The sequence below is a fragment of the Pseudophryne corroboree genome, chromosome 6 (assembly GCF_028390025.1).
Source record: "Pseudophryne corroboree isolate aPseCor3 chromosome 6, aPseCor3.hap2, whole genome shotgun sequence".
Lineage (NCBI taxonomy): Eukaryota > Metazoa > Chordata > Amphibia > Anura > Myobatrachidae > Pseudophryne > Pseudophryne corroboree.
The window spans coordinates 191,144,408-191,158,343 of record NC_086449.1 but is presented as its reverse complement, the minus strand read 5'-3'; the positions used below and the strand labels follow the sequence as shown (position 1 = coordinate 191,158,343).

General features: G+C 47.2%; 1 protein-coding gene across 5 annotated transcripts in view; it reads left to right on the top strand.

The window, feature by feature from the left end:
- The window catches only part of GLCE (glucuronic acid epimerase), a 204,766-nt gene that overhangs the window by 182,124 nt on the left and 8,706 nt on the right, over window positions 1–13,936 (top strand). For all 5 annotated transcript variants that reach the window (XM_063925525.1, XM_063925526.1, XM_063925524.1 and 2 more), the window contains exons 2-3: window positions 147–718; window positions 13,110–13,352. In XM_063925525.1, coding sequence (XP_063781595.1) covers window positions 160–718; window positions 13,110–13,352 — 802 coding nt within the window. In that variant the 5' untranslated portion in view covers window positions 147–159. The remainder of the gene's footprint in view (window positions 1–146; window positions 719–13,109; window positions 13,353–13,936) is intronic.

The window sequence follows — 13,936 nt, the reverse complement described above, 5'->3', positions numbered from 1 at the left end:
CTGCCCCCCTGCCGCCGGGTCGCCCGTCAGACCTATCCGCCGTCGGGCAGCTCGGTGGCGGATCGGCATGTCTGTAAGGCCCTTTAGTCTTCAATTACACTTTGATAATTAATAGTACTTAATTCCTTTTATTGTTTCTCCTATAGGTATGGTCTGAACATGCGTTGCTTGGCAGCTCGGGTCAACTATAAGACACTAATCTTCATCTGCTCCCTCTTCATCCTGGTGACAGTGTTACTGTGGAACAAATGTTCATCCAATGACCATATTTCTACCTTACCATGGGCACCAGAAGCAGGTCTGCGAGTGGACAGTGTGGAGAAGAGGGCAGCAGCTTCGGAAAGTAATGTAGCGCACGGCCAGCCCAGATCTGAGGAGGCCTCCCCCCAGGAGCAGCAGAAGGCACCACCTCTGGTGGGCAGTAAGGGAACTGGACAGAAATATGAGGAGATAGACTGTGTGATCAATGATGATCAGAGCGTGCGTTGCAGGAGAGAGGGAAATGAAGTCTACATGCCCTTTTCCTGGATGGAGAAGTACTTTGAGGTGTATGGAAAGATTGCTCAATATGACGGCTTTGAAAGATTTGAGTTTTCTCACAGCTACTCCAAAGTGTATGCACAGCGAGGTCCGTACCATCCCGACGGGGTCTTCATGTCCTTTGAGGGTTATAATGTAGAAGTCAGAGACCGGGTGAAGTGCATCAGTGGAATAGAGGGTAAGTCTGTTCGATATCATTCACTGTATGGTACTGTGGCCTTTCCCTTAAATGTGGATACACCCTGACCCAGAACATCTATTGATTTGGTGCATTTATAATGTAATTAATGCATTAATACTTTACAATGATGCTGCCCAAGTTGTTCTTTGGAATGGCCACATATACAAGGGAAATCCAGATAAAGGCAATTTGGCTGTAAAACAATTAAACCATTTTCTCTAACGTCCTAGTGGATGCTGGGGACTCCGTAAGGACCATGGGGAATAGACGGGCTCCGCAGGAGACAGGGCACTCCAAGAAAGAATTAGGTCTACTGGTGTGCACTGGCTCCTCCCTCTATGTCCCTCCTCCAGACCTCAGTTAGAATCTGTGCCCGGACAGAGCTGGGTGCACTTTAGTGAGCTCTCCTGAGCTTGCTAATAAGAAAGTATTTTGTTAGGTTTTTTATTTTCAGAGAGATCTGCTGGCAACAGACTCTCTGCTACGTGGGACTGAGGGGAGAGAAGCAAACCTACTAACTGCGGATAGGTCGTGCTTCTTAGGCTACTGGACACCATTAGCTCCAGAGGGATCGAACACAGGAACTCACCCTTGGTCGTCCGATCCCGGAGCCGCGCCGCCGTCCCCCTCGCAAAGCCAGAAGGCACAAGCCGGAAAGAGAAGCAAGAAGACTTCAAAATCGGCGGCAGAAGACTCCTGTCCTTATATGAGGTAGCGCACAGCACTGCAGCTGTGCGCCATTGCTCCCACATTAAACCCGCACACTCCGGTCACTGTAGGGTGCAGGGGGCAGCAATTGAGTACCTCCTGGCATAATAGAGCATATATACAGCTGGGCACTGTATATATGCATGAGCCCCCGCCATTATTTTTACACAAAATCGCGGGACAGAAGCCCGCCGCTGAGGGGGCGGGGCTTCCTCAGCACTCACCAGCGCCATTTTCTCTCCACAGCTCCGCTGAGAGGAAGCTCCCCAGGCTCTCCCCTGCAGAATCACGGTAGAAAGAGGGTAAAAAGAGAGGGGGGGCACATAAATTTAGCGCAAAATCACTAATACAGCAGCTACTGGGTAAACACTAAGTTACTGTGTAATTCCTGGGTTATATAGCGCTGGGGTGTGTGCTGGCATACTCTCTCTCTCTCTCCAAAAGGCCTTGTGGGGGGTCTGTCCTCAAATAGAGCATCCCCTGTGTGTGTGTGGTGTGTTGGTACGATTGTGTCGACATGTTTGACGAGGAAGGCTATGTGGAAGCAGAGCAGGTGCAGATGAATGTGGGGTTGCCGCCGACGGCGCCGACACCTGATTGGATGGATATGTGGAAGGTGTTAAATGATAATGTCAACTCCTTGCATAAAAGGTTGGATAAAGCTGAAGCCTTGGGACAGTCAGGGTCTCAACCCATGCCTGATCCTACAGCGCAGAGGCCGTCAGGGTCTCAGAAGCGCCCACTATCCCAGATTGTTGACACAGATATCGACACGGATTCTGACTCCAGTGTCGATGGCGATGATGCAAAGTTGCAGCCTAAAATGGCTAAAGCCATCCGCTACATGATTATAGCAATGAAGGATGTATTGCACATTTCAGAGGTAAACCCTGTCCCTGACAAGAGGGTTTATATGTTTGGGGAAAAAAGGCAAGAAGTGACTTTTCCCCCTTCACATGAGTTAAATGAGTTATGTGAAAAAGCTTGGGATTCTCCTGATAGGAAAGTGCAGATTTCCAAACGGTTACTTATGGCGTATCCTTTCCCGCCAACGGACAGGTTACGCTGGGAATCCTCCCCTAGAGTAGACAAAGCTTTGACACGCTTATCTAAGAAGGTGGCCCTGCCGTCACAGGATACGGCCTCCCTAAAGGATCCTGCGGATAGGAAGCAGGAAGGTATCCTGAAGTCCGTTAATACACATTCAGGTACCCTACTGAGGCCGGCAATTGCGTCGGCCTGGATGTGTAGTGCTGTAGCAGCATGGACAGATACCCTGTCTGAGGAACTTGATACCTTGGACAAGGATACTATATTACTGACCCTGGGGCATATAAGAGATGCTGTCCTATATATGAGGGATGCCCAGAGGGACATTTGCCTACTGGACTCTAGAATAAATGCAATGTCAATTTCTGCCAGAAGGGTCCTGTGGACTCGGCAATGGACAGGTGATGCCGACTCAAAAAAGCACATGGAGGTTTTACCTTATAAGGGTGAGGAATTATTTGGGGACGGTCTCTCGGACCTAGTTTCCACAGCTACAGCTGGGAAGTCAAATTTTTTGCCATATATTCCCTCACAACCTAAGAAGGCACCGTATTACCAAATGCAGTCCTTTCGATCGCAAAGAGGCAAAGTCCGAGGTGCGTCTTTTCTTGCCAGAGACAGGGGTAGAGGAAAGAAGCTGCACAATACAGCTAGTTCCCAGGAACAGAAGTCCTCCCCGGCTTCCACTAAATCCACCGCATGACGCCGGGGCTCCACAAGTGGAGCCAGGAGCAGTGGGGGTGCGTCTCCGAAATTTCAGCCACCAGTGGGTTCGCTCACAGGTGGATCCCTGGGCTATACAGATTGTGTCTCAGGGATACAAGCTGGAATTCGAAATGATGCCCCCTCACCGTTGCCTCAAATCGGCCCTGCCAGCTTCCCCCATAGAAAGGGAAGTAGTGTTAGCGGCAATTCACAAATTATATCTCCAGCAGGTGGTGGTTCAGGTTCCCCTCCCTCAACAGGGAAGGGGGGTTACTATTCCACAATGTTTGTGGTTCCGAAACCGGACGGTTCGGTCACACCCATATTGAATTTAAAATCCCTAAATATTTACCTGAAAAGGTTCAAGTTCAAGATGGAATCGCTCAGGGCGGTTATTGCCTGGAAGAGGGGGATTTTATGGTGTCTCTGGACATAAAGGATGCTTACCTGCATGTCCCCATTTATCCACTTCATCAGGAGTACCTCAGATTTGTGGTACAGGACTGTCATTACCAATTCCAGACGTTGCCGTTTGGTCTGTCCACGGCACCGAGAATATTTACGAAGGTAATGGCGGAAATGATGGTGCTCCTGCGGAAGCAAGGAGTCACAATTATCCCATACTTGGACGATCTCCTCATAAAGGCGAGGTCCAGAGAGCAGTTGCTGATCAGCGTAGCACACTCTCGGGAGGTGTTACTACAGCACGGCTGGATTCTGAATATTCCAAAGTCGCAGCTGATTCCTACGACGAGACTGCCCTTCCTGGGCATGATTCTGGACACAGACCAGAAGAAGGTATTTCTCCCGGAGGAGAAGGCCCAGGAGCTCGTGACTCTGGTCAGAGACCTCTTAAAACCAAAACGGGTGTCGGTGCATCAATGCACGCGAGTCCTGGGAAAGATGGTGGCGTCATACGAAGCCATTCCCTTCGGCAGGTTCCATGCGAGGACCTTTCAGTGGGATCTGTTGGACAAGTGGTCCGGATCGCATCTTCAGATGCATCGGCTGATCACCCTATCCCCCAGGGCCAGGGTGTCTCTTCTGTGGTGGCTGCAGAGTGCTCACCTTCTCGAGGGCCGCAGGTTCGGCATACAGGACTGGATCCTGGTGACCACGGATGCAAGCCTCCGAGGGTGGGAGGCAGTCACTCAGGGAAGAAACTTCCAGGGGCTGTGGTCAAGTCAGGAGACTTGTCTGCACATCAATATCCTGGAACTAAGGGCCATATACAACGCCCTGAGTCAAGCGGAGCCTCTGCTTCGCAAACCAACCGGTGCTGATTCAGTCAGACAACATCACCGCAGTGGCTCATGTAAACCGCCAGGGCGGCACAAGAAGCAGGGTGACGATGGCAGAAGCCACCAGAATTCTTCGCTGGGCGGAGAATCACGTGCAAGCACTGTCAGTAGTGTTCATTCCGGGAGTGGACAACTGGGAAGCAGACTTCCTCAGCAGGCACGACCTCCACCCGGGAGAGTGAGGACTTCATCAAGAAGTCTTCACACAGATTACAAATCGATGGGAACTGCCACAGGTGGACATGATGGCATCCCGCCTAAACAAAAAGAGACCCTCAGGCGATAGCTGTGGACGCTCTAGTGACACCGTGGGTGTTCCAGTCGGTTTATGTGTTTCCTCCTCTTTCTCTCATACCCAAGGTGCTGAGAATCGTAAGAAAAAGAGGATTAAGAATAATACTCATTGTTCCAGATTGGCCAAGAAGGACTTGGTATCCGGAACTGCAAGAAATGCTCACAGAGGACCCATGGCCTCTGCCTCTCAAACAGGATCTGTTGCAACAGGGGCCCTGTCTGTTCCAAGACTTACCACGGCTGCGTTTGACGGTTCACTGTGCTGCAAAAGCGCGGGTGAGGCGCTTTGACCCCTGCGTGATACTGGCTTATTACATGGTGCCAAGCAGTTATGCGAGGTTACTAACATTTAGGAGCCTGGCCAGTATAAAAAATACACAGTAGCTCTGGCGCCCGGGGGCGGAGCTACATCAGAGCGGGCTCAGCGGCATTTTGGTGCCTTCCTCTGCATAAGCAGCAGCCTCACACAGCTCCTCCATAACGGTCACACGCTGGATCACTGGTACAGGGTGTAGAGGGGGAGAGCTGCTATTTTGTGCACAAATATCATCCCTCTGAGGGATTTTTCATTAGACAGGCTCACTGTTTATATGTTTGTATAAAGTGCTGACCGCCTCACTGGGGCTGTGCAGCGCTGAGTGCGCTGGTGTCCACTCTCCAGTGTCTCCTCTCTCACATGAAATAGGGCAGGCTTGTATTGTGTTTCAGGCTGTATTTGTATGGGTGTAGTATGGTATGGGATTCTGACCGCCGGCATACCGACAGCTGGGCGATCGCAAATGAGCCCCTTGTGGGCTCGCTGCGCTCGCCACACTGCGGGCACCGTGGCACACGCTATTTATTCTCCCTCCAGGGGGGGGGGCGTGGACCCCGAAGAGGGAGAACAGTTGTCGGTGTGTCAGAATTCCGGCGCCGGTATACTGTGCGCCGGGATCCCAACAGCCGGCAAACTGAGTACCACCCATATTGTACGTGTATTGTACCTGTTTCTTTTCACAATGGTAAAACAAAAGTTATGCAGTGTGTTTAATGCTATATTTTCCCCTAGCTCATCTGACTCAATATCATGTGAGCAATGTAGTCCAGGGCCCTCCTGGCTGGGGGCTATCAAAACTATGATGTCTGATATGTCATCCCAACTCACTGCAAATGGCAATAAAACTCAGGAACTACAACAAGCAGTGGCAAATCTGGCTGCTAAACATCAGGCTGTGAATTGGAGGTGAATTGGACGCATGGATCTCCAAAGCTACTGCTGGGAAATCCACGTTTCTCCTTTCAGGGGCTCCGCCTGCTAGGCGTGCCGTACCGGGACTGTCTACTCAGTCCTTTCTGTCCTTCAGATTACGATCTAGGGCCCGGGGTGCCTCCAATGCAGCTAGAGGCTCCAGAGGTAAGCCTAAGAAACCGGCTGTTGCCGGCTCTCTGGACCAGAGCACCAGTTCAGCTTCCGCTAAGATTTCAGCATGATGGTAGCCACCCACCCCAAGCGGATCTCGCAGTGGAAGCTCGATTACATTACTACAGCCACATCTGGGACGGTTCCTGCCAAGATGTCTGGGTGAGGGACCTTATCTCTCATGGTTACACGCTGGAGTTCGACACTGCTCCTCCCCAACGATTTTTCAAATCAGGCTTGCCAGCTTTGGAAAATGTTACGCTACTACTGGCCATCGACAAGTTGGTCCAGTCGTAGGTCGTTGTTCCAGTACCCCTGCTACAACAAGGATAAGGTTACTACTCCAGTCTTTGTAGTGCCAAAATAAGACTGGTCTGAGAGAACTTGAAACCTTACCAGAAGGTTTTCAAATTCAAGATGGAATCTTTGAGAGCGGTGATCGCGGGCCTGGAACAACAGGAATTTCTCATGTCCGTGGATATCAAGGATGCCTACCTGCATATCCCGATTTGGCCTCCTTATCGGGCCTATCTACGGTTCGCCCTACTAAGCGATCACTACCAGTTTCAAGCATTGCCCTTCGGCCTGTCTACAGCGCTGAGGGTGTTCACGAAGGTGATGGCGGAAATTATGTTGCAGCTCAGAGTCCAGGGGGTCAACATTGTCCCTTACTTGGACAATCGCCTCATTAAAGCAAGTTCCAGTGAGCTTCTATTGCTTCATATTGGATTGCACTATCCAACTTCTGTCTCACCAGGGGTGGATCTTCAGTCTACAGAAGTCTCAGCTGGAACCATCTCACGGCTCCTGTTTCTGCGTATGATACTGGATACTGTAGCTCAGAGTGTTTCTCACAGAAGACAAGGTGATGGTGGCCACGTACGAGGCGATACAGTTCGGCTGGTTCCATGCCAGACCTTTTCAATTGGTCATCCTTTAATAAGTGGTCCGGTTCACATCTCCAGATGCACCAAATGATTCAGCTGTCACCCCAGGCCAGGATTTCGCTCCTGTGGTGGGTGCAGTCTTCCAACCTGCTGGGAGGTTGACGTTTTAGGATTCAGGATTGGACCCTCCTCATGACGGATGCGAGTCTCCGAGGATGGTGAGCGGTCACCCAGGGGGCGCAGTTCCAGGGTAGGTGGTCTGCCCAAGAGGCCCTACTCGCGATCAACATTCTGGAACTATGTGCGATATACAATGCTCTGCTTCAGGCCTCCTCTCTGCTCAGGGATTGGGCGATCCAGGTTCAGTCGGACATCGCCACGGCAGTGGCGTACATCATTCAACCAGGAGGGACAGAAAGCAAGGCCTGCATGCGAGAAGTGTCAAAAATACTTCTCTGGGCGGAAAGAAATGCAACAGCACTGTCCGCAATTTTCATTTCGGGAGTGGACAACTGGGAAGCAGACTTCCTGAGTCGCCACGACCTCCACCCGGGGAAGTGGGGATTACATCATCAGGTGTTTCAACATATTGTTGACAGATGGGGATACCCGCAGATTGACATGGTGTCTCGCCTCAACAAGAAGCTTCGTTGCTACTGCTCGCGGACCAGGGACCCTCAGGCGAGTGCAGTGGATGCACTGACGTCACCGTGGCCTTACCGGCTGGTCTACCTATTCCCTCCGATCCCGTTGATCCCAAGGGCGCTCCAACGGATCAGACATCAGAGTCCGAGCAATCCTGATTCCGCCGGATTGGCCCGAAGGGCGTGGTATGCAACTCTTCTGGACATGTCCATAGAAGACCCTTGGCCTCTGCCGCTAAGAAATGATCTTCAGCAAGGAGCATTCATCTACCCGGACTTACGGCGGCTTCGTTTGACGGCATGGAAGTTGAGCGGAACATCTTAGCTCACAAAGGGCATTCCAAAAAGGTAATTGCCACTATGGTGCAAGCCAGAAAATCTGTCATGTTATCATCATATCTGGAGGAGATATGTCTCTTGGTGCGAGGAACGCACGTATCCGCCGCGGAGTTTCACTTGGGATATTTACTACGTTTCCTGCAGGCTGTTGTGGATGAAGACTCGTGTCTGGGTTCCATTAAGGTCCAAATTTCATCTCTTTCAATTTCCTTTCTGAAGAAATTGCCTATTTTGCCAGAAGTTTAGACCTTCTTACAAGGGGTGCTCCACATACAACCTCCCTTTGTGCCGCCTACGGCACCCTGGGATTTGGATGTGTTGTTGCAATTTCTACAGTCCTCCTGGTTTGAGCATCTGATGACAGTAGAAGACAAGTACCTCACATGGAAGACAGTGATGTTGTTGGCCCTGGCTTCTGCTAGACGTAAAAGTCCCTACTTGATCTTTTACGAGGACAGAGCAGAGCTCCGGACTAGACAGCAGTTCCTGACGAAGGTGGTCTCCGCATTCCATCTGAATCAACCTATTGTGGTTCCGTCTTGTTCTGACGCTTCGGCTCCTCCGGAGTCTTTGGGTGTGGTGCGCGCTTTGAAGATCTATGTCAAACGCACAGCTAGGGTCAGGAAGGCGGATTCCTTGTTCGTGCTCTGATGCGCAGAAAAAGGGTTGTCCTGCTTCAAACCAGTCTATTGCTCATTGGATTAAGCTTACTGTCCAACAGACCTATGTGTCGGCAGCCTTACCTGTTCCTAAGTCTCTGAAGTCCCAACCTACAAGATCAGTGGGCTCTTCCTGGGCGGCTACCCGTGAAGTCTTGGCCTTACAACTATGCCGAGCTGCTACCCGATCTGGGAAGAACACTTGTGTGAAATCTACAAATTTGATATCCTGGCCAAAGAGGATATCCAGTTTGGGCAGGCGGTGCTGCAGTAGTCTCCGCAAGTTCTGGAAGCTTTGGGAAATCCCCATCGTACTAATTCTGTCCCCAATATCCCTTATGGATGCTAGAGAACATAGGATTTTAAATACCTACCGATAAATCCTTTTCTCGTAATCCATAAGGGATATTGGGCGCCCGCCTCTGTGCGGTTACTTTCTGCAGGTTCTCTGTTCTGTGTTACCTGTTCAGCTGTTGCTGGCTTGGTTTTGTTTGGTGTGCTGGTGTGTAATTCTCACCATCATTATTCTGTTCCTTCTCTCAAGTATGTAATTCTCCTTCAGGCACTGTTTTACCTATAACTGACCTGTAGGAGGAGCCATAGAGGGGAGGAGCCGGCACACCCAGCTGAAGAAATTTAAAGTGCACTGGCTCCTTTGGACCCATCTATACCCCGTTGTACTAATTCTGTCCCAATATCCCTTATGGACTATGAGAAAAGGATTTACCGGTAGGTATTTAATATCCTATTTTAAGCAATGCACATTATTGCCAAAAATAACAATAGCAGCAGGCCACTCACAGAGCACTTAGCAGGGTAGGAAGACCGACTGACCATGAATTCGGGAGGGTGAATGACCTGCATGGCGATAATGTGGTCTTTACTTTCTAGTTTACCCTGCTTATACGACCTTTCCACTATAGGAAATGTGTTAAAAATGCATTTACCCCTTCTAGAAAATGCCAACACCAGATGTGTAGAGCTAATGGCTGTGGACCGTTTCATCAGGCCTGTCCCTCATGCGTCATGTCATTGCTGTTTTCTGACTTTAACATTGCGGAAATTAAGCAAGTACTGATGTTGGGGCTTTCAGATAGTGTTGCGTACCTGAAGTGACGCGTTGCCATGATGTGTTAGGGGACAGAGCACTTTGCACACCTGAATATTGGCTACCCTTGCTTCTGGCACTCAGAAAGGGGAACCATTCTTTAAATACCTTTCAGCATTAACAGTTTAGTGCCACTCCTCCCAGTATTAATACAAAGCAACACTTAATATTGGGTCTTCGATTGGACCTGTTTCCTAAGCGCAGTTTGGGCAGTAATTGTGTGACCTAAGCCTGTATTCATCCTGAGACATCACTAAGCCTGGGACGGGCACCCCCAGCTTACTTCACTATGCAGCTTCCCCATTAGTCACAAACATTGGTTTCAGTGTCAAAAGGATTGGTGTATAGTTGCATGCAGCTCATGGGGCTCAGAAATAAAGTACTCAGTGAGCGAGTGCAGAAATGGATATACCAAAGTATAATGTCGGGCGCTAGAATGGGGTGTTTTCCTAGCTGCTGTATAAGGGAGATAGTCAATCTCCCTACATATACATAAAGTAAAAGAAAAGGAAAACAGCGCTAGATTCAAATTCCTGAACACATTTAATATATTGGTGTTAAAAAGATAAGATTTAAGATAAAATTAAAATTGAGTTAACAGATCTCACATGAGAATATAGATGATGTCCATTGACAAATGGGGATAAGGAAAAAATTGACTATATACTGCTGTTGTTTTTGCAACACCTTATGACCGTGTTCCTGATAGATTAGTCAGATTCACACATGAGGACTTAAAGATGTCAAAATCAATGTTACCAGCCTTGTGTTCCTATATGAGGATCCATAGCGATGGTGCCTGAAAGCAGCTGAACTCCACGCAATTTTGGTAGGTATCCTGGTCCACAAAAGGCTTGGAAGGCTTGGAAATAGAGCCGGATTGGTGAATTACCGTCAAAGTCCTCCAGAATCTTGTAAAGGCAGCAATGGAACCACAGGTCTTTCTTGGTGTAGTAGGTGTATGTAGTAGTTGGTTTCTCCTGACGCGTTTCGCTGCTCTGGGCAGCTTTGTGAAGTGTGCATAAACTACCCTAATCCCCTTTTATATATGGTACATCTAAACATGCTTACATCCTATTGGGTATCACTAAATTAATTAATCAACTTAACACACACTAAAAACCTTTTGATGTTAATGTTAAACTATAAAGGAGGCAAAACTATTTCTTAAAATATATTAAAACTGGTTGGATAGTGTATTAATAAAGTAATATTTATAATTTATTTATAATTAGTCCCGATCACATGATCGGAATAAAACTAATGAGAATGTGTTTCATTCAATTCATTGGTTGGATCCTGTCATGTGGCATTGTTTTGTTATGCCCACCAATGACGACATATAAGTCACGTGACCTCACTCGGCCTATAAGCTGCAGAATCGAACGGTCACATGATAATACCCGGCCATGTGACCAGTCACATGTGCGGTCACAGTCCGGGATTCGTAGAGGATCATGGGGCCGTCCAAAGTGACGTACAGCCGAGGCTGATTATGAAGGCGGCCACATGGTCTTTTATCAGCCAATCAAAGATAAAAACAATACCATACAACAAAGCCAGATTTATGGCCGGTCACGTGACCGGACCCAAATCGGCATTCATTGGTTGTAAATAAGTGTTCATTACCAGACTGAAAGAACACCATTACTAGTATGGGCATTTGCCCTTAGTAGAGCACACCATATATACAGTTTATTTAAACTTATAGGAAAGACTGTTATAATAGTGGTGTGCACAATAGGAAACATAAAGCCCATTATTAATGTTAAAAGGGTATATAATAGATTCCTTAGATGCCCCACTACAAATAGTCACATATATAATCTCATAAATTTCTTATTCGAGATATAATCCAAAATAACTAAGAGGAATATATAGAAGGATTCCGAATACTCCAAAAAATTAATTACATAACTTTCATAACAAGTGCAATCCATGAAAATAATAAAAAAACAGTCATATACAGATTTAAAAACAAATGGATAAATATAATTCTTTAACTATTCTATTCTATAAATAATCATATTTGATCACATAAATGATACCTTTTTACTAAAATTAATAGATGGAATGTATAAACAAGAAGAAGGGGGAGGAGAAAGAAGAGGGAGGGAGGGGGGGGGGTGGAGATTGTTTCTTAATAGTGTATTCAAACCCAATTATGAACCTACAGAGATCACCGATAACATCCGTCCACGGAACCCAATAGCTACATGGACCATTCCGTGGACTGGGTGCAACGGCCGAACTCTATAGGACCGAATTGAGTTCTAGTGCCTCATTAAGACCCTGTGGATGGAGCGTGTTGAGTTGAAAGGTCCAGAATACTTCTTGCCTGCAGAGTCTATTAAACCGATCCCCGCCCCGATAGGTGGATGGAATATGTTCCAAACCTATTACCCTCAAGGAACTAGGGTTACCCTCATGGAACATAGAGAAATGCCTTGGTACACTATGGTTTTGTAATTTCTTTAGTATATTTCTCCGATGTTCCACCAGGCAAATTTTCAGGGATCTTGTGGTTCTCCCTATATATTTCAAATTACAGACACAAGTTAGCACATATATAACCCAACTGGTGTCGCATTTGTTAAAAGAAGAATTTTTTTGTTCTTTTTCTGAATGAATTGGGGCAGATTTATTGTCCTGTTGATGACATGTTGGCATGTTGTGCATCGACTTTTACCACATTTGAAAAAGCGGCACTGTTTCTGTAGCCACCCGTTTTTGACCATCTACACAACTAGGGGCAAGTAATGTTTTCAGAGACCTATTTTTCTTAAAAATAAAATTAGGATCTGATGGAATAAGATTTTTAAGAATTGAGTCAGATTTCAAAATATTATAGTTGTTCTTAATGATTTGTTTAATTTTTCCAGAACAATTATTATACTTAGAAATAAATGCAAATTCTATCCCCTTACGGTTTTCTGTACCTTTTATTTTTGGTTGCAGCATTTGTGTCCTCTCCATAGATGTTACTTGTTCAAGAGCAGTATCTAGTAGGTATTTAGGATATCCTCTAGCTTCAAATGCCGTAAGCATATCTCCTGCTTGGCTATTAAATTTATCCACCACATTAGTCACAAACATTGGTTTCAGTGTCAAAAGGATTGGTGTATAGTTGCATGCAGCTCATGGGGCTCAGAAATAAAGTACTCAGTGAGCGAGTAATTGATGATCTATTGATAATTGTCGTTGTGTATCAGTGCTATTTTTTTGTGAACATGGAAATGCTGGAAGTTTCCTAAACAAATTTATCAGTGTTCTGTATCTGTCCTGTCTTCTCAGGTGTCCCATTATCCACCCAGTGGGGTCCACAGGGTTACTTCTACCCAATCCAGATTGCCCAGTATGGGCTGAGTCACTACAGCAAGAACCTGACTGAGAAGGCCCCCCATGTGGAGGTGTATGAGAGGGCAGATGAGAGTATTGATGGTGTGCAGGGCATGTGGACTGTGCCTAAAGGGGCTTCTGTCACATCTGTTTATGATAAGACAAGAGGCAGCCACGTCAGACACTTTGTTGTGCCAGGTGAGTGTAGATGATCATTGAAGCTGCTGTTAAATAATATCTTGGGTTGACTCTTACACCAGGGAACTGTTACCACATGTCGGGTCCATAGAGCGCAGTATAAATGTTAGTAGTGGGAATATGAAACAGGGAATTATGTAATGCATTCAGCACTTGGCTGGGAGAAGCTCCCCTATAAGAGTCTCCTTTTCTCCAGTGCTTTGTGTATACATTGACATTTTCCCAGCTCCCTGCTTGGAGGCAGAGCTGTATTCAGGTCCCTGATTGGTCACTGACAGCCCAATTTGTCAGCTGTGTGATGAGTCTACCATGCATTAATTAGCAGAGTAGAAGGGGGAGCCTGTCCTACAAGTTTATCCTCTAAGGGCTTCTCTGGAAGGTGATGACAAAAGTGACTTCATTGTCTCCTGAAGTGATTGACTTGTTAATCCTAATGGGTATTGATTAGCGGAGCCGCAGTACGTTAAAAGCTTGTTAAAGAGGCTGACGTGGGGAAAACATTCTTTGTAGGGCTCAATAGAGGAGACTTGAGAGGACGATAACTGGGCAATCTTTTGAGTTCTTAACATTTGTTTCTCCTAGTG